The 24,729-nt window shown below is 37.6% G+C and overlaps 1 protein-coding gene across 1 annotated transcript; it reads right to left on the minus strand.

Moving 5' to 3' along the window:
• Nucleotides 1-241: 241 nt before the first annotated feature.
• LOC121430947 lies at nucleotides 242-15,058 on the minus strand. The gene is made up of 6 exons (XM_041628384.1): nucleotides 14,776-15,058; nucleotides 11,760-11,973; nucleotides 10,046-10,300; nucleotides 5,122-5,284; nucleotides 1,063-1,184; nucleotides 242-627 (listed from the first exon to the last, which is right to left on the minus strand). Exons 3-6 carry the CDS (start codon nucleotides 10,185-10,187, stop codon nucleotides 365-367), a joined length of 690 nt encoding a protein of 229 aa, XP_041484318.1. The 5' UTR covers nucleotides 10,188-10,300; nucleotides 11,760-11,973; nucleotides 14,776-15,058; the 3' UTR covers nucleotides 242-364.
• Between the last annotated feature and the right edge of the window lie 9,671 nt (nucleotides 15,059-24,729).

Consider the following 24,729-nt stretch of genomic DNA (forward strand, 5'->3'; position numbering starts at 1 on the left):
CTTACCATAGAAGGTGGCTCAAACTTACCCCGCAGATGGGGCAAGTTAAGCCATTTGACATCTCTTTTTTCAAAGGTGACACTGACTTTCAGTGTTATATATATACAGGTGAAAAATATTTCAGAAGATTTAAATTTCAAGGCAAGGTACTTATTTCGACAAGATTATTAATCATATCAATTCTAACATGCAAAATGCAAAAAGTGTCAAAACTTACCCCGCCTTCCCCTGCCCTATATTATTATTATTATTATTGTCATTATTATTAGTCATAACATAATCATTATTGTTACAACTATCATTGAAATGAATTAAAAACCACTAATCATGATCGCGAGTTCATCTTCTAAAGCGATTTCACTGGCTATGGAATGAAAGCGAGGCTCGCTGGAGCTTCCATCTGCTGATCAAAGTCCTGGTATATGATCTCCCGAGAGCTTGCCCGTAGGGCGACACGACCAACCCGATGATGAGTTGGTTCAAGCCAGACCAACCAGCCCGATGCGAACAGCATACCCGAGGGGGTGTCATTGATGTCCAACGGAACAACCTTGAGCGTGCCACCATCAATTGGCGCCATTTTAAGGACAGCGTCACTCTTGAAATCGATGAAGTACATCATACCACCTATAGTAGGCGAAAAGATGTTGTTGTAAACGTTTTTTTTAAATTTCAATTTAAATATGCATTCATTGTCTTTCATTTTCACGATAAAATAATTTTTCAATATAATTTATACACATGCCTCATTTGTTATCGATCAAATTTAGGCCCTATACTAGTAATACAAGTTTCCTTTTTGTTAAGAATTGTCAAATGTAATCACAATATTTGTACGTTCAAATCAAATTGTAATTATGGTTAATTTGATTCGATATCGCTTTTTAATTTATGATCATGAATGTTATATTTTACTATGTTCAATTTTGTTTTATGAGAGAAGAGAATAAAGGATTACTAAAAAAAGTACGATTTGTGTTACGGGCCCCAGAAATAAACTACTCGTTCTGACAAAGAGCTGCCATACAGATCATATTTTTTTCTTTTCCAAGTTGTACGTACCTGCTTCATCTAATGTGAGACATTTAACATTATTGCTACTTGGGTATGAAACATAACTCGAATAATCATCTAAAGTCAAATTGCGCGAATCCACCCGATTCTTCAATAAGATGTATACTCTCCTAAAATGAAAAAGGACAGAATAGAGTCAAGAAAGTTGAAACTAAGATATACGTGCCCTGTGAGTGCAGGTCACTGGGAACTTTTTTTTTAAAAATAGGGGGTGTTAGTTTGTATTTTCTAACCAAAAGAAGAAGAAGACAAAGGGTGTTCACAAAATGAAGGTGATTTGGGTTGAATTTTTGTTATTTTCTGCTATTATGCAAACTAATTTCCAAGGGGGGGGGGTGCCTGTGGTGAATAACATACGCGGCACCCCAGGCAAAAATTGGGGGTTCTTCAGCATCCCCAGCACACCCGCCCCCCCCATGCAGAGCAATGCATGATGAGGGAGAAGTTGGTGAAATCGCAGAGAGGTACGATTTTTTTCCTCAGTGTAGGGTTGACCAAACTGGATAACTCATTTGATTTGACTTAATTTTACATATTTCACAAGTACAAACAACAATATGAAAACTCATGAGAATACAAATCAGACAAGGCATAACAATTAATTGAACTTAAAGAAAATAGCGATTTGGAATTAAAGACAATTGGAAAGAGTGAAATATAAGAGAACCTGCATAAAAAGCAAAGCTTGTTAAGTCTGCAGGATCCAGAAAAAAACATCGGTCTTAATGAGTATAGGAGAGGACAGGTAAGTAAATTGATTATAATAAAGTAATGCCAAAATGTGACAAGTGTGGATATGTAAGGAATACAAAAATAAAATAAATAAAAGGGAGTCTGCCACTCTACGACTATATATTACTCATTACTCATAGTCCAAGAGCATTAGGCCAAAATAGGCTTAAGAAAGGAAATTTCAGGTAACAAGCTGATTTTTTTTCAGGATAGGTCCAGGAACATGTCTAGAATAACATACTAAATGTCCTCATGTATCCTCCTTGAGGGTTTTCCGTAATCCAAGATGGCGTCCAAAATGGCCGCCATTACAGAAAATTGCCATAACGCTCTCATTATCCGACCTAGACATCAAATTTTGGTGCATATTTCATGGTTTAAAGGTATGAAAGAGCTATTGATACAGGTTGGAGTGAACATAAGCAGACCAGTAAACCCAAAAATTCAAGATGGCGTCTAAAATGGCCGCCAAAGCCTAAAAATCCACAATGTATCTATTGCTTATGTTAGTATCTTTAATTCTGTTTCTATTCAACTGTTCAATGGTTTTAAGGGTCAAGTAGTATATTTGGACAAGTTACAAGGACAGTCAGTGGTCAAGTATGTCAAAAAGCCAAGATTTCTTCCAGAAATGGGGTTTAAAATGGTTTATATTACATACAAATGGACATAGTACATTTAATATCTGCCTGGATATATGATTGTGGTGTCCAAATTATAGTTTGAAGGGAATGGTTAAAAAGACACTCAGTGGTCAAGTATGTCTAAAAATCCAAGACGACTTCCAAAAATAGAGTCTAGATTGACTGCTGTTCCTGACAAATTGACATAAAATCAAAGACGGCTTGTAAAATGGAGTTTAAACTTGACATAGTTCATCTAATATCTGCCTGGGAAATGGTGTGTAAACCATGGTTTAAGGGTCAGATAATGCATAAGGACAGTTTAAAAGGACATGCAGTGGTCCAGTATGTCCAAAAATCCAAGATGGCTTCCAAAAATGGAGTCTAAATTGACTACTATTACTAAAAAAATTACATATTTCATTAAAAATCCACCCGAGAGATATGATTTTGATGTCTAAACTATGGTTTTAAAGGGTCAATAGATCCACCAGGACAAATAAAAAGGACCGCCAGAGGTTTCATATGTCCAAAAATCCAAGATGACTTCCAAAAATGGAGTCTTAATTGACTGCTGCTACTGAAAAATGCTTCATTAAGAATCCACCCGAGATATTTTATTTTGGTGTCAAACTATTGTCTAGAGGGTCAATAATACACCAATACAAGAAAAAAAAGGACCGCCAGTGGTCCAGTATGTCCAAAAATCAAAGATGGCTTGTAAAAATGGAGTCTAAAATGGCTGTTGTTACAAACAAATTTACATAGCTGCCTGGAAAATGATAGTAAGCTGTCATGATTTAATGGGTCAAATAATACATTACGAGAAGATAAAAGGACACTCAGTAGTCCAGTATGTCAAAAAAAATCAAAGGTGGCTGCTAAAAATGGAGTCTAAAGTGGCTGATATTACTTACAAAGGGACATTAGTATATTTTACATCTGCGTTAGAGATATTACTAGTATTTTTGTGTCTATAGTTTCAGGAGTCAAATAATACTCTGGGACCCCTCACAATGATATGCAATCGTCCATTTTGCATTAAAATCCAAGAGGGCTTTCAAAATGGCGTGTAACTCCCATCACTTATAAAAGGTCATACTTCATATCCACCTGTAAGAAGTGAATTGGCAAATATAGGACAAGAAAGTAACAAGGATGTTCAGCTTTTCATTATGTGCAAAAATCCAAGGGGGTAAAATTATTGAAAAATGCCTGCTGTAACCTGCTCCTGAAACCGTAAGCCATAGGATCAGTTTTCCCCAATGCATTTAAGAGTTGATACCGCAATTATTCCTCACACTCAGGTGGATATTTTATGAATTAACGCTATTTTCAAATGATAGGAGTCATTGAGACGCCATCTGGGACTTTTAGGCAAAATGGACAACTGCATATCATTGTTTTCAGTCAAAAAATATTATTTGACCCTTGAAAACTTAGTATAAACACCACAATCATATATCTCAGGTGGATTTTTAATGAAGTATTCCATTTTCAATAACAGCAGTCAATTTTATAGACTCCATTTTTGGAATCCATCTTAAATTTCTGGACATGCAGACCACTGACTGTCCTTTGAACTTTCATGATATTTTATTTGACCCTTTAGACAATGGTTTTGACAAAAAAAATCATATATCCCAGGCAGATATCAAAATAAAGGTCTATGTCCATTTGTAATTAAAAACATCCATTTTAGACTTAATTTTTGGAAGCCGTCTTGGATTTATGACATACTGGACCAATGAATGTCCTCTTAACCTGTCATAATGCATTATAAGACCCTTTAAACCATGCTTAAGACCCAAAATATCACCTTCCAGGCAGATGTAAGACTATCTCATTTTAGACTCCATTTTTACAAGCCATCTTCGAATTTTATGTCAATTTTTCAGTAACAGCAGTCAATTTAAACTCCATTTTTGGAAGAAATCTTGGATCTTTTGACATACTGGACCACTGACCATGCTGACTGTCCTTTACCCTGTCCTAATGTATTATATGACTCTTAAAACCATGGTAAAGACACTAAAATGATATCTCTCACGTGGATGTAAAATTAACTATGTCCCTTTGTAAGGAATAGCAACCACTTCAGACGCCATTTTTTGAAACTGTCTTGGATTTTTGGACACCATCTTGGATTACGGAAAATCCTCAAGGAGGATATATGAGGACTTTTAGTATGTTATTCTAGACATATTTCTGGACCTATCCTGAAAAAATCAGCTTGTTACCAAAAATTTCCATGTTAAACCTAATGCTCTTGGCCTATCAGCCAGAGTGTATTATCAAAGTACATGTATATAAAGTTTACACAGGGAAATTAGAAGAATTGATAAGCATCGCTTTCAATTTACGTTTGAATTTATCAAGTGAGGCACTATGTACCACATGGGGAAGATCGTTCCAAAACCTGGGCCCTTCAAATGCAATTGTTCTTTGAGCAAAGAGAGTGATGTATCTGAGGAATGGATTCAATGTCAGTTTCGAGTTGATCGAATGGTTTAGCTTCTTCCCCTTCTTAGTCTTGTTTTTTATTCACTCGTCTCTTTATTTTTCCATGTTATTTTCATTTTTTCTTAGTAGGGCAGATGAGTGACCAAAAGTGGCCAAGATGCTCGTTGCATCTTGCTGGGGGAGGCACTTTGGCCCTCTAAATGCTATCTGGATAATACCTATACCTTACCGTGTTGCTTTGCGTAGAGCGATTCCTAGAGGAGCTCGTACGTTGTATCGAAACACAATTGGACTAGACCCGTCGGTAGCCTTCCGGTAAACCCTTCTTGATTTTGAAGGCTCCGTCCAGAAGACATATGCCCCGATTTCATCGATAGTCACTGCCGAATATTCTTAAGTGGAAACAAAATAATGGCCGTCTCATTTTAATCATTTCAGTGATAAGTAAATTCTACTAAACATGGATTGTATAGCTAGTGGCTATGATAACAGACAGGCCCAGTGGTATTCTTAAAGGTCAAGTTTACCTCAGAAAATGTTGATTTGGATCCATAGAAAAAAATCAGGCAAGCGTAATGCTGAAAAATTTATCAAAATCGGATGTCATAAGAAAGTTATGGCATTTTAAAGTTTCCCTTATTTTTCACAAAATAGTTATATACACAATTTATTCACATGCAAATGAGAGAATCGATGATGTCCCTCACTCACTATTTCTTTTGTTTTTTATCGTTTGAATATTATACAATACTTATATTTTTACTGATTTGACAATAAAGACCAACTTGACTGAACCATAAGATGTTAAACGATGGTGATTCCACAAGTTCAGGGAGAAATAAAACTTTCATTCCCAGGACAATGAGGAGAAAATAAGAATGCTTCATGTTTCCTAAAAGAAAATGAGTAAAGAAATAATAGTGAGTGATGTCATCAGTTCCTTCATTTGAATACCGAACGAGATGTGCATATAACTGTTTTGTGAAATCAAGCAAAACTTAAAAATGTCATAACTTTGTTGGATTTTCCACTTTTTATTCAGATCGTCTTTTCTGTTAGGGTGGACTTGTCCTTAAAAAATCCAGTCACTGAATAACCATGCATTAACTAGTTAAATTAAAGAAATGATATAAGTAAATGTGTCATAAGAAATATATGGAGGTCACTTAAAAAGTTTAAGATCCATACTTTTCTGACCAATCTTGTAAATATTCAATTCGCAGTCAAATAACAAAATGGTATAATTAAACATATTGAATTGTTGAATGTGACGATATACGCTGCATGTGTTCGAGATTTATTTACATTGGCGTCTTATATATTATTCCTGATATTATTCAAATAGAACCACAACATGACCGTCAAGTTGGATATATATGCAACTTTTTTAATGAAAGTTGTAGTATAGGGTGTGTACTTCAAGAACCCGACAGCTGCCACTTGGGCATTTTTTTTATCGATGTCATAGGCCACGCCCACTTTTATTACATACTTCTTAAATATGACTTTCATATTTAATGAAATAAAGATGTCATGTTTGGTATCAAATTAAAGCTAATGAAAAATCAAATGCCATTTCATGGATCACTGGGCATTTAGATCACACATTTGTCAGTTAAAGGTCATTAAAGGTCATAAAAGGTCAAATTGCATTACAAATGTAAGTAATAAATATAAAGCGAAAAATATCACGTTTTAAATACCAATAAGTTAGTTATTGTATGCATTTTTTTGCTGAAAATTAAGTTAAGGGTGCGCATATTAAGAATGCGATGGGTGCGACCTTAGAATCTTGAGGAATTTTATTTATGTGACGTCATAAGCCACACCAACTTTCTTACATTTCTCTTAATTGTTAATTTTCTATTCAGTGGAATAAGCATATCATGTTGATATCAAATTATAGCAAATGCAAAATCAAATCCACAAATATGAATCATAGGGCATTTATATTGCGTTCAGACCAGTTAATGGTCATTTAAGGTCATGAAAGGTCAAGTTAGGTCGCAAATGTAAGCAATGCAACATAATGCGGACTATCTCATGTTTGGAATACAAAAAAAAATTGAGCATTAAATGTATTTTTGGCTGATAGTTATGTTGAGGATGTGAATATTTAGAATCTGACTGGGGCTACTTTGGTACCCTTGGGGCAACATCATTTTCTGACGTCATAGACTACACCATCCTTTTCATATAGGTCAACATCTTAATTATGATCTACAGTATCTCTTTCCTAGTGTACGGACTAAACATATCTTGTTTTGTATCAAATTAAAGCTTATTGAAAATGGAGTGTACATTTATACAAAAACAAATTACATGCCAAGGTCACCTTTAGGTCATTTTAGCTCATGAAAGGTCTAATGAAGGCGGGAGTTTATCAGTATTTAAAAAGTGTAAATTCCTCAACAATCTCGACTGCATGTCTCTGCCTTAGCTGTATACGTCGACATGTTCGTTTCACACTTGCCTTAAGCCTCATCAAGGGCGGAAATCTCTCCCCAAAGGTAGGGGGAGACCAGCGCCTGGAAAATTTGACATACGATTTTCAATGATGTATTTTTTTCATCAGAAAAGACCAAAAATACTAGTAGTAGGGATACGCTTGATATTGTGTCCCCCTAATATTTTTGGTATGGGGAACGCGTCCCCCTGTCCCCCCTGGGATTTCCGCCCATGAGCCTCATAGAACAGGGTTACACTGACTTGCACCTGCAAGGGGAGGAACAAGTACGGGTAGGCCCAATGTCCTGTTCCACATACTATAAGTTATCTTCTGAAGATGGGAGTAGAGCATATATAATTTTTCTCTGAAAACACTGACATTTGTGTTCTACCAGACCGTTCTCCTTTTAGGGTTTACAAGTCTTCTGCATACTGATGAAAAAGTGATCGATATAATAATGATGATGATAATAATAATAATAATAATAGGCATTAATAAAGCGCCATCTATCTAGATATATTCTATTCCGAGGCGCATTGTTATTATTATTACCCCGGCTTTAGCTTGAGCTGCCTTTCAGCGCTCATGCATTCAAGGAATTAATCATTCCGGGTACCCATTCACCTCACCTGGGTCGAGTGCAGCACAATGTGGATAAATTTCTTGCTGAAGGAAATTACGCCATGGCTGGGATTCGAACCCACGACCCTCTGTTTCAAAGTCAGAAGACTTATCCACTGGGCCACAACGCCCAAAGCTAAAGTTATGGTATTGAAACTAGGAGAAAAAAGCTGACTGTGCACAGACAATATATTAGGTTGGGATACCATATATTGTATCAATCTGGCAAGGGAAAGACTCTCACTCTGGACTTGCTTAATCCTCTTCCAGACTGATTTGCCCTCTTCCATCTCGATTGCATATACTTGTGTTTAGAATGGCACAATACGATACACCAAAGTGACAACGCTAGCCCTAGAATATGCATGGTGGCCCCGATATTAATCCACATGGAACAAGTTCTGAAATTCCCATGATGGGAGTATCCACTATGCTATGAACAGGTACAGGAATGCCCTCCTAACTTAATATACTTCCCATTCATACATGAAAGGTTAGTTGCAGGGGCGTCTTTCGGATAAGATTTTCTCTGGATGAAGATCCTGGAGAAGAGCACATTTGACACGTTCTTTTGCTGACTTTTCAGTTGGGGTAGGCTCTTAATCTTTACAATTATTATTAGTTAAGAAAGAGATTATGTTTAAATACTACAGCTTTAATTGATCCTGATTCCTGTCCACTTTTTCTACATCAGGCTATGTAGAGTAAGCAGTAAGTTCAGAGTGAAAGTATTCCCCTTACCAAATTAACACAACATGGTATCCCACCGCCAATACAATGAAAGGAATTGTCTGTGCAAAGCAAGCTTTTTCTCCTAGGTTGAATACCATACATATCGATTACCTTTTCATCAGTATGCAGAAGACTTGTAAACCCAAAAAGGAGAACAGTCTGGTAGAACAGAAATATCAGTGTCGTCAGAGAAAAATTATATATGCTTCTACTCCCATGACATCTTCAGAAGATAACTTATAGTACTTAGAACAGGACATTAGGCCTACCCGCACTTGTTTATGACACAGTGTGTTTTATTTATTTATAAATTTACATTCCATTTTCCACAAGCTTTCAATTGATACCAAACATGATGTGTTTATTTCACACACTAGATCATAGATAAGTTATAATTAAGAGGTTGTCCTTTGTGAAAAGGATGGTGTGGTTTATGACGTCAGAAAATGACGTTGCCCCAAGGCTACCAAAGTAGCCCCTGTCAGATTCTGAAAATACAGATCCTCAACATAACCTAAAGCCCCAAATACATATGATGCCCAACTTGTTTGTATTCCACATGAGATAGTCCGCATTATATGTTGCATTTAATGCTTAATTTTGTGACCCAATTTGACATTTCGTGACCTTAAATGACTTTTAACTGCCCTGAATGCGTTCTAAATGCCTTGTGATTCAGATATGTGGATTTGATTTTGCATTTGTACTAATTTGATATCACACATGATATGTTTATTCAGCTCAATAGAAAAGTAATAATTCAGAGGAATGTAAGAAAATTTGTGTGGTTTATGACGTCAGAAAAGTAAAAATTCCTCAAGATGCCAAGGTCGCACCCATTGGATTCTTAATATGCGCACGCTCAACTTAACTTTCAGTACAAAATGCACACTATTGCTAACTTATTTGTATTTAAAACATGATATTTTTTCGTCTAATATGTATTACTTACGCTTGTAATGTAATTTGATCTTTATGACCTCAAATTACCTTTAACTGACACAAGTACGATCTAAATGCCCAGTGATCCATATATTTGTATTTTATTTGTCATTAGCTTTAATTTGATACCAAACATGACATAAAGTATGAAAGTCATATTTAAAAGGTATTTAAAAAAGTGGGCGTGGCCTATATGACGTCAATTTAAAAAAAATCCCAAGTGTGCCAAAGTTGCACCCGTCGCATTCTTAAAGTAGACACCCTACACTATACAACTTTCAGCAAAAAAAATGCATATATACCCAACTCGACGGTCATGCAGTAATTTTGATGATATCTACCTGACTATATCCTAAATCATAAAAGAAGCCTCGGTTCTTCGGTCAAATAAATATGCACTCTGACTCACGTTCGCACAAAGTCAGCGTTGCGAAAGTTTCCCATTGGTTATTACTACTGTTCATATTCATTCGTCGAAGTTCACAGTTCTGTGAAGAGCCCTCTACGTCCTGGATCCAATACAAGGTAGTTTCTTCTTTATGGTAAACCATCGTAATTGCAGAGACGTTGATGGGTGATCTTTCATGGAAACCTGATGAATCCGAGATGTTGTAATACAAGAGTGGCCTTCCATCTCCGCCGGTATGACCAACAAGTAATTGACCTACAAAATGTTGAGCAGAGGAGTTCAATAATTTATGATTTATGGCTGCTATTGCTTCAAGCACCTCTGTGCTTATAATAGCTGGCCCCTGTATTTTACCGAACTATATCACATGCTAAGGTATGATTTAATTATCAGTCTTGTTTGTATTATTTATATTGTATCTTTTAAATTGTCACATTTAATTTGTATTCATTCAATTATGTGAACATGATTATTTATCATTGATTTCTGAATAAAATGCAGAAACTCCTGCAAAAAAAAAATGATAGAAGCTATTCTAGTGGAACGTGATATTACCCTTTGAATTGAGATTTCATTTTTATGCCTTGAGAAAAAAAATATCACGGAGCATTTACAAGGCAGTTTGAGATAAAATTCAAGAACACACAAAAACCAAGAAGAATTTTTTTTTATTCTTATGGGAATCCTGTAGATATGATTGATACGATTAATCATACACTGTAATGTAATATTGTAGAAATCGGGGGAGCGTTTCATGGAAGGACTTGTCGGACGTTTTATCCGACAAGTCCCATTTTATCCGACAGTTACCATAGTAACAGTGCCTCACAGCCAATCAGAGTCAGAGAAAGATGTCAGATCTGACAACTTGTCGGACAAAAATGTTGATGAAACACTCCCCTGTCTTACGATCTAGTCATTACGGCGAAACTCCCTTCACCGCACCAATTCCTTTGAAAATGCAAGTCAAATCACAGTGAGTTGAGAGGCTTTTGTCGAAAGTTGGTGGACAGGGATAGCATCGGAATCTCTTGACTCTGGACAACGACATATTTGCAATTGTTCGTCTGGTGCAAATCTTCGGATGATCTGCAGCTGTCCAAATCAACAAACCTTCGACGAAAGCCTCTCAGCTCTCCATTGCGATATCAATTGCATTTTTAAAGGAATCATTGCCTTGCAGAGAGCCTCCCCGTTGTAAATGCAAAAAGTACCTGGTGTTACGCTTTATGCTACGGGGTCGGTAGCATATTGTGCGTTTTTTTTTTATAAGTGACCTCAATAATTACCCTGCTAAAGCCAGGGTAATTATGCTGGATATACTGTAGAGCGCTTAGAGACTACTGACAAAGTAAGTATTAAGCGCTATATACCGGTAAGCAAGTATAATTATTATTAATATGCGGTCTTTCTTCAAAATTGGTGACTCTGCATGGACAAACGACACGTATTTTTTTTTATTTTACGTCAGCTCCAAAGATTAGGATGAAACTTCTGTTCCGGTTCACCAATTTTCGACAAAGACCTCCCAGCTGTCCATTGCCATTTTTTTCAACACATTTACTGGTTTCTTAAATTCGTTCTGCGTCGCGATGCGAAAACTTCTTATTGTATATAGTATGTAATCCTTGAATCTGATTGGCTGCTGAGCCCTGTTACCATGGTAGCTGCTACCATAATGCCAAAGACACCATAGTGGAAGTGACCTCCATACCTGTAAGATCACAGATGACAGCGGCATCTGTTTCATGCTGACATTCGTTCCTACCAACTCCAGCCTTTCTGCACCTGTAGAGGGAGTCCTCATCTCCTGAACAGTTGGTTTGATCGAGCCATACTGGAGCTGTTGGAGTGGCTCCAAAGACGATGGAATCGATGGTGGCGAAGGCTCTCCAAAAACCAAGCTGTCTACACACCACATTGGAATCCTATGGGGGAACAAAGGAACTTTCTAATATTAGATCACAGTAAGATAAAATGCCAGTCACAGTTTGAAATTAGCCAGATTAAACTAACCAGATCGAAGGTGTATGTATTTTAAAAGGTCAAGTCCATCTCAGAAAAATGTTGATTTGAATCAATAGAGAAAAAATCAGACAAGCACAATGCTGAAAATTTCATCAAATTCGGATGTAAAATAAGAAAGTTATGACATTTCAAAGTTTCACTTATTTTTAAGAAAAATGAACGAGCCAGTTACATCCCAATGAGAGATTCGATTGATGTCACTCACTATTTCTTTCGTTTTTTATTTTTTGAATTATACAATATTTCCATTTTTACGACTTTGATGATTAGGACCTCCTTGCCCGAAGCACAAAATATTAAAATAATGGAATCCCACGTGTTTAGGGAGGAATGAAACTTCATTTCACATGACAATGACGAGAAAATCAAAATATTTCATATTTCATATAATAAAATACAAAAGAAAGAGTGAGTGATGTCATCAGTTCCTTCATTTGCATACCGACCGAGATGTGCATATAACTGTTTTGTGAAATGAAGCGAAACTTTAAAATGTCATAACTTTCTAATTTTGAATCCGATTTTGATGAAATTTTCAGTGTTATGCTTGTTGAATTTCTTTTTATTCAAATCAAGTTTTTGTTGGGGTGGACTTGTCCTTTAATGACTGCTGCAAACGAGTCAAAGGGATTTTAGTGATTAGAATTCTTTAGAGCAAACTCAACTTCTTAGATGTAGTTATAAACACTCTTCCACATTCACATGTTTGATAAGGTTACCACCGCATTCCAAACTACAATTAAATTGTACATCTAACTTGGTCTGGACAAATAATAATGGGATAAAAAAGGGTACACCAATCGACAGAGACAGCTAGGGGCGGCATAAACGGGAGAGGGCGCCATCACATTTCATTTTTCAAGGAGTGAAGGGGGGGGGGGAGAAGAAAGGGGAGTACAAGATAATATGTCTTTTAATTAACTCCATATCCTCATTATTTGAATGAAGAAAAAAAACGAAATACTTAAAATCGTCTCCCGCTCCCATTAAAATTTCCTAGCTGGCGGCCACTGTTCCTGCATAAAAGGGTGATCAGACAATGAAAGTCATGCTTCAAGAAATTATTGATGATGGAGTTCGAAAAAACAGGGGAAAAACTGTAACAGTCTCTTAACTCCAATAATAAGGCTGAATCCTTTGAATACACGGTGGGACGCCAATGCATGAATTATTCAGTGACTTTTACACGACGATTAAATGATGGATAACTTCAGTAAAACCGACCGGACCCACACATTGTCTAAATCATGAAAGTAGGTCGAGAATTCATACACTTTGACTCTCGACTCTCGGGTGATATTTTCGGGTTACGTTCTTTTATCACGAAGATTCATTTTTCAGAAGGTTCATTATTCCGAAACAAATACATTACATAGACGTTCGTTAGTTCGAAAAAAAAAAGATTCCTTAATGCGAACAATATTTTGTTATTTTTTTCCTGAGGTATAATACTCCGAAAGGAAAAAAAAGGTTTGCCTTTCCGAATGTTCCAGTGATCAAGCGGGAAGACTGAATATTGTTCGTTCTCAATTCCCAAGGTTCAACGGTAAAAAATGAAATAATGTTCGTTAGAACGAAAACAATTAGTGAACTATACCAACCATAATTTCTAGAATAAAATCTTCCGAATGACGTAGTTCAGACATTTCTTATAATGGAATTCATGCAGAATAACGAACCTTACATGCATCTCGTATGTTGATAAACAAATCTTCGGAATATCGAACCCGTTATTTCATAATTCGAAAAAAAACCTTCGAAATAATGAACCCTTGGAAGAGGGAATTGTCTGAATAACGATCTGAAATCGATTTGTTCAACTCCGCATACATTCGTAATTCCGAAGGTTTGTATTTCCGAAGGTTCGTTAGTCCGAAAACGAAATGAGGTTCGTAACTCCGAAGGTTCGTTTGTTAAAAAACGAAGTGAGGTTCGTTTGTTCGAAAACAAAGTGAGGTTTGTAATTCCGAAGGTTCGTTAATCCAAAAACGAAATGATTAACGAACCTTCGGAACAACGAACCTTATTTCGTTTTCGGATTAACGAACCATCGGAACATCGAACCTTATTTCATTTTCGGATTATCGAACCTTCGGAATAACACCACAAATGTTCGGATTAACGAACCCTTTGACGTTTTCGGATTAACGAACATCGAGGTATAGGCACTAGCGTACCTAACAGGGGCCGCGGAACCGGGGGCTAGGGGGCTTCAGCCCCCCACTTTTTTTCCAAAACCATGTACAAAAACGTAAAAATGACCATATAATTGTGATTTTTAGCATGGTCAGCCCCCCACGTTTGGCTCAGCTCCCCCACTTTGAAAACCGTTCCGCGGCCCCTGCCTAACCCTGACGAGTCACAACCCCATGCAAAGGACGTATCCCTGCCCTCCCCTGACGAGCTTGAAGACCTTTTTTGCCCCCCCCCCCCGACGAGCTTGAAGACCTTTTTTGTCCCCCTGACGAGATTCTTTTTTTGCTTGTCATTTTTTTTCTGGTACGAAATCCTTTATATGTGATTGAAGACCTTTTTTTGGCTTGTCAATTTTTTTGGGGGGTACAAAGTCCCTTATATTTTTGTGATTGAAGCCTTTTTTTTTTTTTGCTTGTCGATTTTTTTTTACGCCACTAGGTATAGGCAATTTACGTGTTTCGGAATTACGAACCTTCGGAATTACGAAGTGTAACCGTTCAACTCACCGTTATCTCCCATGTGGTATTGCAAACTGTACCCCATCTGTTGAAATAGAAAATCTCAACTCGACCCTCTCCTCGAGAATACTCGTTCCAGCCCAGTCGAACTTCTGTTCAATAACAAGATAACTCTTAAAGTATTAGGCCAAATACATTATTGTGAAATCTGCAACTAAGGCTGAGAAATGTACTATTCATTGAATTGTATACTATACAAATATACCAGGCTTTTAGTAAATATAGCGGGAATTATACATCCGAGGTTGGACTGGCATTACTATTTTTTCCCGAGGGGCGAAGCCCCGAGGGGAAAAAAGTAATTTGGCCATTACAACCGAGGATAAATAATTCCCTTTATACTTTCGAAATAAAGGCCTGGGGTGGTATTCTGAAAACGTTCTTATCTTTGTTCTTATCTTTTATCTTATCTCACTGAGATAAGAAGACGCTAAAATCATTGCAAATCGGTATTCTGAAAATCTTCTTAACGCGTTCTTATCTCTGTAAGGACTGCCCCCTTCTTATCTCCAACACGCCCATTTTTAAGATTTTACCAATCAAAATGTGCTTTATATTGGCAGTTTAACCAATAGAAGCGTTCTTTATGTGAAGAGAATATCATGGGCGCTGCGCGTTCACCGTTTCTGGCGCATTGCGCGAAATAGGCATTTTATACGCAATGACTGATTTTATTATTTCGAGACGTCCACGTGCAAAAAAAGTAAGAAAAGTAAATAAAGCAGGTACGAATAAAGAACAAAATATGAAGAAAGAAAGTAAGTAGGTATGAAAGAAAGAAGACAGAAAAGGGTCAGAATGAAGCAGAAAAAAAGATGAAAGTGACAAGCAGAAAATAATGAAAAAATAAAGAGTAAACGAAAGAAAACAAGCAAAAAGAATTCAAAAATAAAAAAGAAAGAAAATAGAATGAATAAAAGAAGGAAAAGGAATAAAAAAAAATAGAACAATTATCCATGATAAAGTGAAGGAACAAAAATGAAGAAAAAAAAGAAATTAACTAAAAGGAATACACACAAAAATAGAAAAAGGTCAAACTAATATAAGATAAAATAAATAAACAAGGAACCGAAAATGAAAAAAAGTCTAAAAAAAACGAATGAAAGAAAGTTAGAAAGAAATAAAAAGAAAGAGAAAAAAGGGAATAAAAATGTAAAAAGTGAAGGAAGAGAGAAAAAAAGAAAATTAAACAAAGAAATAAAGATGAGAGAAAAAAATGAAAGGAAATTTGACGCAAATATGAAGACTACAAAAAAGATAAAGAAAGAAAGGTAAATTCATAGAAAAAAGAAATAAGGAAAGAAAGAAAAAAAAGAAAGAAAGAAAACGAAAGGGAAAATAAAAAGTTGGGAAAAAAAACGAAAAAAAATCAATGGAAAGAATAAAGAAAAAGTTAATAGAAGAAAGACAGACAGATAGAAAGGAATAAAAAATGGAAAAGAAAGAAGGGATAAAAAAAGAGACGGGCAACATAAAGGGTGAATGAAATAAATGGTGGGAGGAATACTTGTGGGTACTTGTTACTACTAGAGGCCATCGATTTTGAGCAAGAAAAAACGCGGACATCGTGAGATGTGATAACCCTCTAGCTATCTTAAATATTATCTTAAATATCGTGAAAGATAAGAAAGAAAAAAGATAAGAACGTTTTCAGAATACCACTTATCTACATTCTGTTCTTATCTTTTAGCGCGCTTTGGCATTATATGCGCGAGTTGTAAATTTACGCGCTCAGCATTGGGTGGAGAGCAACGAACGTAGAGGGCAGCAACACACAAGCGTGTTGCTCTAAGGAAGGTCAACTCCGCTCGAATTTTGTGACCACTCTAAAAAATAAGGGGGACTTTTCGGAAATTTGTCGAGTTGATTTTTTTTCATTTGTTAATTTTTAATATTTTTAATGAACAATTATTAGGTCGGTTATTCTAGGTAGAAATATTACAAATATTACTTTTATTTTTAAAGAAATTATTTAGCTTAAATAATCATGATTTTGACATTTTTTCTCATTTTGGAATATTAAGTCTATGACGAGGATACCTCTTATCTCTTATTTTCCTCTGCTGAATTTCGCTGCACCACTAATAAATGCATAGCAAACCACCGTAATAATCGAGGTCAATTTTCTGGCCTGGGTGCGCCGAGTCTGGGCCGGTCGCGTAGCTACTAGTAACGTTGATGATCATGCGCTGGGGCTTCAGTCGACTCGTCTTAGATCTTCTAGCAACATACACAATGACGTCTAATTTGCCTGGTCTGATTTGAAGTGCAATTGCTTCAGGGCTGATGTTTATCAACGATGATTGTTCAAGGTCAGATTTCAAATTTTAAATTGCATTTTACTTTTTAGTCTATAAATCTTCATACAAGGCGCCGAATCCCCGAAATCCGGGTCTAAATTTCAACTTCGAGTCCGAGACTATGGACGGCGAAAAAAAAAACTCATGCATCGGATGCATTGCATTGGCTGCGCGCTGCGCTGCAGCCGAGCTGCACAGCCAGGCGCTGCATGGCGTCGCGTCGAAGGTCGATAATCATTGAGCAACCAAACTTCCAAAGCCAAATTAAAGCTTGAATAAACGGCCACCTATTCACATTTTCCCTGGTTTTCTTCAATAATTTCTAAGACAAATCAGCCAATTCTGGGAAATTGATTGCAATGTTACATCGTTTGCAGATCGAGTGCCATCATCGTTTTGCGTTAGACCTTAGTTATACTTAGATCTAGGCCTAGACTAGAAGAAATGGGAGCTAGATAGATTTTACACCATCTTAATTTATGATTTTGGGCAGAAAGTAGATTTGATTGACAGCATCCATATCTTAATTTGACCATTGATTCTGTGCAGTCAAAGACTTTTACATAATTTGTTTGCCATATTGCAAGAATTGGTAAATTTTCCTGGGCCTGCATGGCCTGGGGCTGGGCTTGGCTGGCAGAACACGTACTTTTTTGGATAAATTTCCAAAGTGAAAGAGCAAAGTGACTGCATGAGCTCGTCGTGATTTTATTTTTATGCATTTTCTAACTGAATTTTAAAGATTTCATGCCTAACGGTAAGGCCTAACGGTAACTTTTCAACCTTCAATCTTCTAGTTCTAGATCTACTAGACTTTACCCTGTAGGCATTTAACGGACTTAAAAAAATCATAACTAGCGGCTAGCCCATGCAGGCTGGCCTTAATTGAACCAAACTTAGCTTGCATGGACCAACCCTCAAATGGTCTAGATTTAGGCGTCCTATACTATAATGTGGAATTCATCTGTTTTGAGTTTATAATTATTTTAGTATTTTTTATTGTTGCATAGACTATCTCATACCAACAAGTCGTGCTAGATCTATATATATTCTAGATCTACTTAGATATCCAGTGTGGAACAACATCTTCAACAAACAGATCGAGACTGGTCAGAGCATTTGTCTAGTTAGACAAATAAAGTTACATGTAGATCTTTAGACTTGAGTCTATCGATCAACTAGACAGGAATAACCGTCGTTTCTGGGGATTTATTCAACAATTTCTGACATTTTACTATAATCTCCATCGGTGAGTGAGCCAGCGCAGTTCAGCAGAGCAACCAAAATACAGAGACTGAAGCTTTTGGTTTATCGATCAACATGATCATAATCTAGGTTAGATGTAGACTTCACTTATTACTGATTGGAATGTATTTCTAAATTTATAAGTTTTGGGGAAAATGGTGAAAAGAAATGATAACATACTACTGATAGATACGTGAATTATTTTTTAATACCCATTGGCATTGCTGCCCGGCTGCTCTAATAAATAAATAAATAAATGAGTCACGGCCTATATGGACTGCAGATAAATGCTGATCGACGCCTAGCAGAACAAGTACCAGTGCTAGACTAGGGGGTTGAAATCTAAGCAGACGACGGAGCATAATGTAGCTTATGCATAGAATGATGATGGGTTCAGCGAAGAGCCCAGAGAAAATAAGGGGGACATATTCAATCCCGAAATGCTTTGCGAGTGGTCACAAAATCGTCTCGGCGCAAATCACCTAATTCAGCCGTCTGGTGAAATCGCTGATAACAACAATCACCGATTTGGTAATGATTTTAGTTTCCTGAAACTTGCATTTGTAAAGTTTTAAATATCAAAGTATGTTTTCATATTTATGTATATCCTTCAACATATTTTTTAATGTTATCTTTGATATCGTTGTAGTCATATTCTTTCATATTCGTTTCTTGATCACTACTAATTTGTTGTTGTATTTGATCGGCATTTGATTTCGTTGTCATGAACAATAAAATATGCGCGCAGCTCAGTTGCATGCGCGTATCGAGTTGACCTTCCTTAGAGCAACACGCTTGTGTGTTGCTGCCCTCTACGTTCGTTGGTGGAGAGCAAGATAAGAACAAAGATAAGAACAAAAGATAAGAAAAAGATAAGAACGTTTTCAGAATACCAATTTAAGAAAGTGACGTAGATAAGAACAAAATTAAGATAAGAACGTTTTCAGAATACCGCCCCTGGTATATTTGTTTTATATCTTACACTTAATAACTGAATAAGGTAGAACAATAGTTTATCTACTCTTGTATACGTTGTTCATCTTTTCCTAATCTGAAATTAAATATAGATAACGCGCTGCGCAGGCTGATCTACTTTTTCCGAAACCATGCGCTCAGCGGAACGCGGATTTGTGCCTGCGCCGTACCTTCACTGGACTTGCCCGGTAAAGTCAACTCGCTGACCGGTGCGCCCGAGAAATTGCATGATCTATATGTCAATGATATGTGACGTCAATGATGGAATAGTCGACTATTCCATCATTGACGTCACGGAATAGCACATTTTCTTCGGTGGGCGTTTCATTTTCGACATCGCAAAATAGTGAGAATATGTTTGGTCACCTGATGCTATCTAAACCAATCAGCATACAGGATTTAATTAATGTAGGATATAATACTCGGTATACAATTTCGAAGGTCACGCGAATAGCTTAAATCTTATAAAAGGATTAACTCATACCGGTTCACATTAGAGGGAATTATTCGCAAACGCCTAATAGCTGCGTATAGTATACAAATATATCAGGCTTTGAGATAGTATAGTATACAAATAATGAATGTGTATGCGTGCAATGGGAAGAATATTTTCATGAGATGAAAGATGTAAGGTTCCATTCAACGAGGTGTTAGCCGAGTTGAATGGAACTTTTAATCTTTCATCGAATGTAAATATTCTTTCCATTGCACAAATATTTACATTCATTATTTGTTTTATATAACCCATATAAGTTACAAAGTTTTTAAAAATGGAAAAAAAGGAATAAAAAAGATAAAGATTAGGTTGGCTTATTTCCATCAACTCCTTTTCTCTGATAAAAAATTATTGCTAGTCGGTGGATTACAACATGTATCGACAGCTCATCAGCCCTTTGCTTTCATTGTTTTGTGACGCGCATTGCTTCATGCGCACAAAGACACATATACACACAGGTAAGTAGATGATTATGAGGGAGCGCTAGCGCGCTTACCGTGCAATGGAAAAATAAAAAATGCACGGTCACCGTGCAATGGAAAATTACAAAATGTACGCAGTAAAGAATGGACCAAATATTGAACACCTTTCAACCAATCAGATGGCAAGAATCTTCGTTTGAGTTATATATTGGGTAATATTTATCCGAGGTTGGTCTGGCAATTACTATTTTTAACGAGGGGCGAAGCCCCGAGGATTATTAATTCCCACTAACGCCTGATATATTTGTTTTATATTCCTTCTGTAAGTGAGATTTGTTGTGTAACAAATCTGGACCAACACGTTAGATCGTCCTCGCTTAAACTAAAAGACAGACGATCTAGACCTAGCGCCTGAGCTAATGCTACAGCTCAGCTCCTGGGTGGGCTGCGCGCGGCTTCTACCCGACTCCGGTTAACGCTGAGCTGCGCTCCTGCTGCTTTTTCACTCTTCTTCTTCCAGTAGTGTGCATAAACCTCCACGGAGTATCACCGCACAACAGTTGGTTGTCTATCGGCTAATTAAACGTGTTGCTCGTAGCAAAGCTCGATGAAAATAAGTCCAAAAACGAACGCATATACACTATATACAAATTGTTCTCATATTTTGAGTTAGGCCTAGTTTAAGACGACATCTCTGACTCGTGTCTTGAAGATGTCGATCGATGGTGAGATGACCACATTTTCAGGTAGACCGTTCCACAAACGGATGGTGTTTGGGAAGAACGTATCCTTCAGTAGTGATGTGCGTGATCGTGGGATTAGAAATCTCTTGCTGTGGCCTCTGGTTGGAGTGTTGAGCGGTACCAACTGGTCGTCGGGGATGTCAATCAGATGGTTGGTGATTCGGTACATCATAGTAAGCTTTGACACTGCTCTACGATGTTGCAGGGTCTTCCACTGACTCGAGTCAATTTGCAACGCGCTGGCCGGCTAACGTTTTCGGATCTTAATTGACTCACCTTGTTATGCTTCTCACAATTTAATTATCCTGTACCGGTATGAAGTTGCAGAATAAAGCCTTTAAAAACTCTCGATGATCAAAAGATGATGGCAGTTTCTGCACGTGCAAGCGCACTTGATTAGTTCATATCAAATTGTACAACGCCTACTTAGCTTGTTGTACGCGATCAAATGGGAGGCTGAATGTCACACATTCGTACCGTTGCACAAAAGACGTACCATCCAAAATGTACCATTGCACGGCTTTAGGAGGTGACGTCACAATGCGATTTCATTGAATAAGATGACAATGCGCGTACAACCCGCTGGCTAAATGCGCAATGCTGTCCAAGATCATGTGCGCTTGTGGGCCCGGCTTGTGGGATTTTGCTTTTCGCTTTCAATATTTTTGCTCCTTTTTCATAGATTACTGGAGGGAAAAACTCTTCTTTTTTCATATTTTCGCTAGATTCCGAGGCGTTGTACAACACAAATAGCGAATATTCTTATTCGTGCAATGGTACGAGATTTCGCATTCGGTGAAAGAAAGAAACGCTCTATTCAACTCGGCTAACGCCTCGTTGAATAGAGCATCTTTCTTTCACCTCATGCGAAATCTCGCACCATCGCACTCATGCCTATTCGCTATTTGTATATTGTACAACGCCTACTTAGCTTGTTGTACGCGATCAAATGGGAGGCTGAATGTCATACAATCGTACCGTTGCACACAAGACGTACCGTACCATCCAAAATGTACCACTGCACGGCTTTAGGAGGTGACGTCACAATGCGATTTCATTGAATAAGGTGACAATGCGCGTACAGCTCGCTGGCTAAATGCGCAATGCTGTCCAAGATCATGTGCGCTTGTGGGCCCGGCTTGTGGAATTTTGCTTTTCGCTTTCAATATTTTTGCTCCCTTTTTATAGATTACTGGAGGGAAAAACTCTTGTTTTTTCATATTTTCGCTAGATTCCGAGGCGTTGTACAACACAAATAGCGAATATTCTTATTCGTGCAATGGTGCGAGATTTCGCATTCGGTGAAAGAATGAAACGCTCTATTCAACTCGGCTAACGCCTCGTTGAATAGAGCATCTTTCTTTCACCTCATGCGAAATCTCGCACCATCGCACTCATGCCTATTCGCTATTTGTATACCGTCCTAGCGCAGCGCAGCTCGCCGAAACTTTCCCGTGGCATGCGCAGCGCGTGCCACCATGAGTACTAGACAAGGGGGGGGGGGGGGTCGAAAACACGTATAGTTCATTTTTTCCCTAGAGAAAAAATAGACTATGCGTGACGTCTGCAAGGTAAATGAACTTTTTCATGGCAAAGGTCGTCGTAAAACTATGCTTTTTCTTCTTTTGTATGATGGGGTGTCCAAACTTCGCGCACTTTTCAAAAATATTCATCAGGCTTAATTTTGTCCACAAATTATTCATAATTTATACAAAACCAATTCAAGAAATAGTAACCACATTGACGGCAAGATCATAAACTATAAAATCATGGACGAAAATGTAAAGTAGGTCACGCCGGTATCGCGATCTCAAAATTCTATTCCGATCGGCGAATGCGGGCTGTGCTGGAAAACCGTTCAGAAAAGTGTGACCTAACTTCGCGCACCAAAGCTTTTGTGGAGATTTAAACAAAGACTCAAGCTCAAAAAGTGAAATATTTATATCAGATTGATGGCAAAATGCTATGGAATTGGTTAGTACCACATTTAACTCACATTTTTTAGGATTTCTGCTTGTAAAATGGTGATATCGTGATGCTTGTTGCTTTCTTCAAAACGGGCGCTAACGGTGACAAATTTGCCGATCTTTTGCCAATATTTTCATGAATACTGGACTAATCCTAAAGAAACTTTCAGCGAAGGGTAATTTTAGGTCGCTTTTCACATTGATGATGTCAGATTTTAAGGATATTGGCTAGTTTTGGAGATAATGACCATCCGCGAAGTTTGGACACGCGCGAAGTTTGGACTCACTGCCATACACTCTCAATGCAACAATCTTTAAGTAAGGGATATAATATAGTATAGTTTATAAACCTCTCTTTAAGAATGTGGAATAATCCGTTCCTCTGATTGGTCAAAACTGAAGTCATGTAAACGACCATGCCTGCAAAACAACAAACTAAGGTGTTAACCAAGGGCAACGGGCATAGTTAACAAGATTTGCCCGTTGCCCCCTGACGCGCCCCTTGGCGACGGGCATAGCAAAATTTGGCTGAGATCCCCATTTGATTGCATGCAAAATTTTGCTTTCTGTGGTTATTGCCGATACCATAAATATCCGCGCGATTTGATCGAAAATTTTAGACAATTCGCGCATTTACGCGCATGTTGCCTAAGTGCGCGCAACGGATATGACATATCGATGGAACGATGCCGATCTTTGACTTTTGCTTGTTAATTCCTGTTAAAATATGTGGCATTTATTGAAAAGAAAACTAACTTATTAAGGACATAATGGATGTAATCAAGTATCACTGAACATCCTGTGCGCATTTTAGGTCACATGACCAAGGTCAAAGGTCAATAAACAATGACCATAATGGGGGTATCTCTTGAATTACCATCATAACTTTGAAAGTTTATGGATCTGACTCGTGAAACTTGAACATAAGAGTTATCAAGTATCACTGAACATCCTGTGCGAGTTTCAAGTCACATGACCAAGGTCAGAGGTCATGTAAGGTCAATGAACTTTGGCCACGTTGGGGGTATTAGTTGAATTACCATCATATCTCTGTAAGTGTATTGGTCTAGTTAAAAAAAAGGTGGAAATAAGAGTAACCAAGTATCACTGAACATCTTGTGCGAGTTATAGTAGTCTTCAAATCAGCACTGCTGCTGTATTGAATCGCGTGATGGAGGTGAGACCGCCATAGGCATTCCACTTGTTAACTTATTTGGTGGTCATTTTTTTCGTCACATCCGAGTACTGATAAAGCAGAACATGTGCTGGATGGATCTTCTGTGGAGCGTGGACCGATTCGTGGATCAGGTCAGAGCCGGGCAGTGGAGCTTCTTGCTTGGTGGAGGGGCAACAAACAAAGTGCCTCCATTTTTTTTTTTGGGGGGGGGGGGGTGGGTGGGTAGTGTTATGGTGTAAATAAAAGCTTCCCTGGGCACTTTCTGTATAATTTATTCATTTCATTTAATAACCAGTTTCGATTTATATTTCTCTCATTCATTTTTTTGTATAATGCTATCCTGTATCCATGTTTCTAATATGCACATACATCACACACCAAATTTCCTCACGGACGGCAATGAAATTGAATTAAATTAAAGCTATTAGAGGGATACTGCCATTTAACAGGGGTCACGGAACGGTTTTCAAAGAGGGGGTGGGCTGACCATGCAAAAAATCACAATCCTATGGTCATTTTTACATTTTTGTACACGGTTTTGGAAAAAAGTGGGGGGGGGGGGCTGAAGCCACCCCAGCCTCCCCCCCGCATCCGCGGCCCCTGTATAATACTATGAA

This window comes from Lytechinus variegatus, chromosome 17 (genome assembly GCF_018143015.1).
Source record: "Lytechinus variegatus isolate NC3 chromosome 17, Lvar_3.0, whole genome shotgun sequence".
Classification (NCBI taxonomy): Eukaryota; Metazoa; Echinodermata; class Echinoidea; order Temnopleuroida; family Toxopneustidae; genus Lytechinus; species Lytechinus variegatus.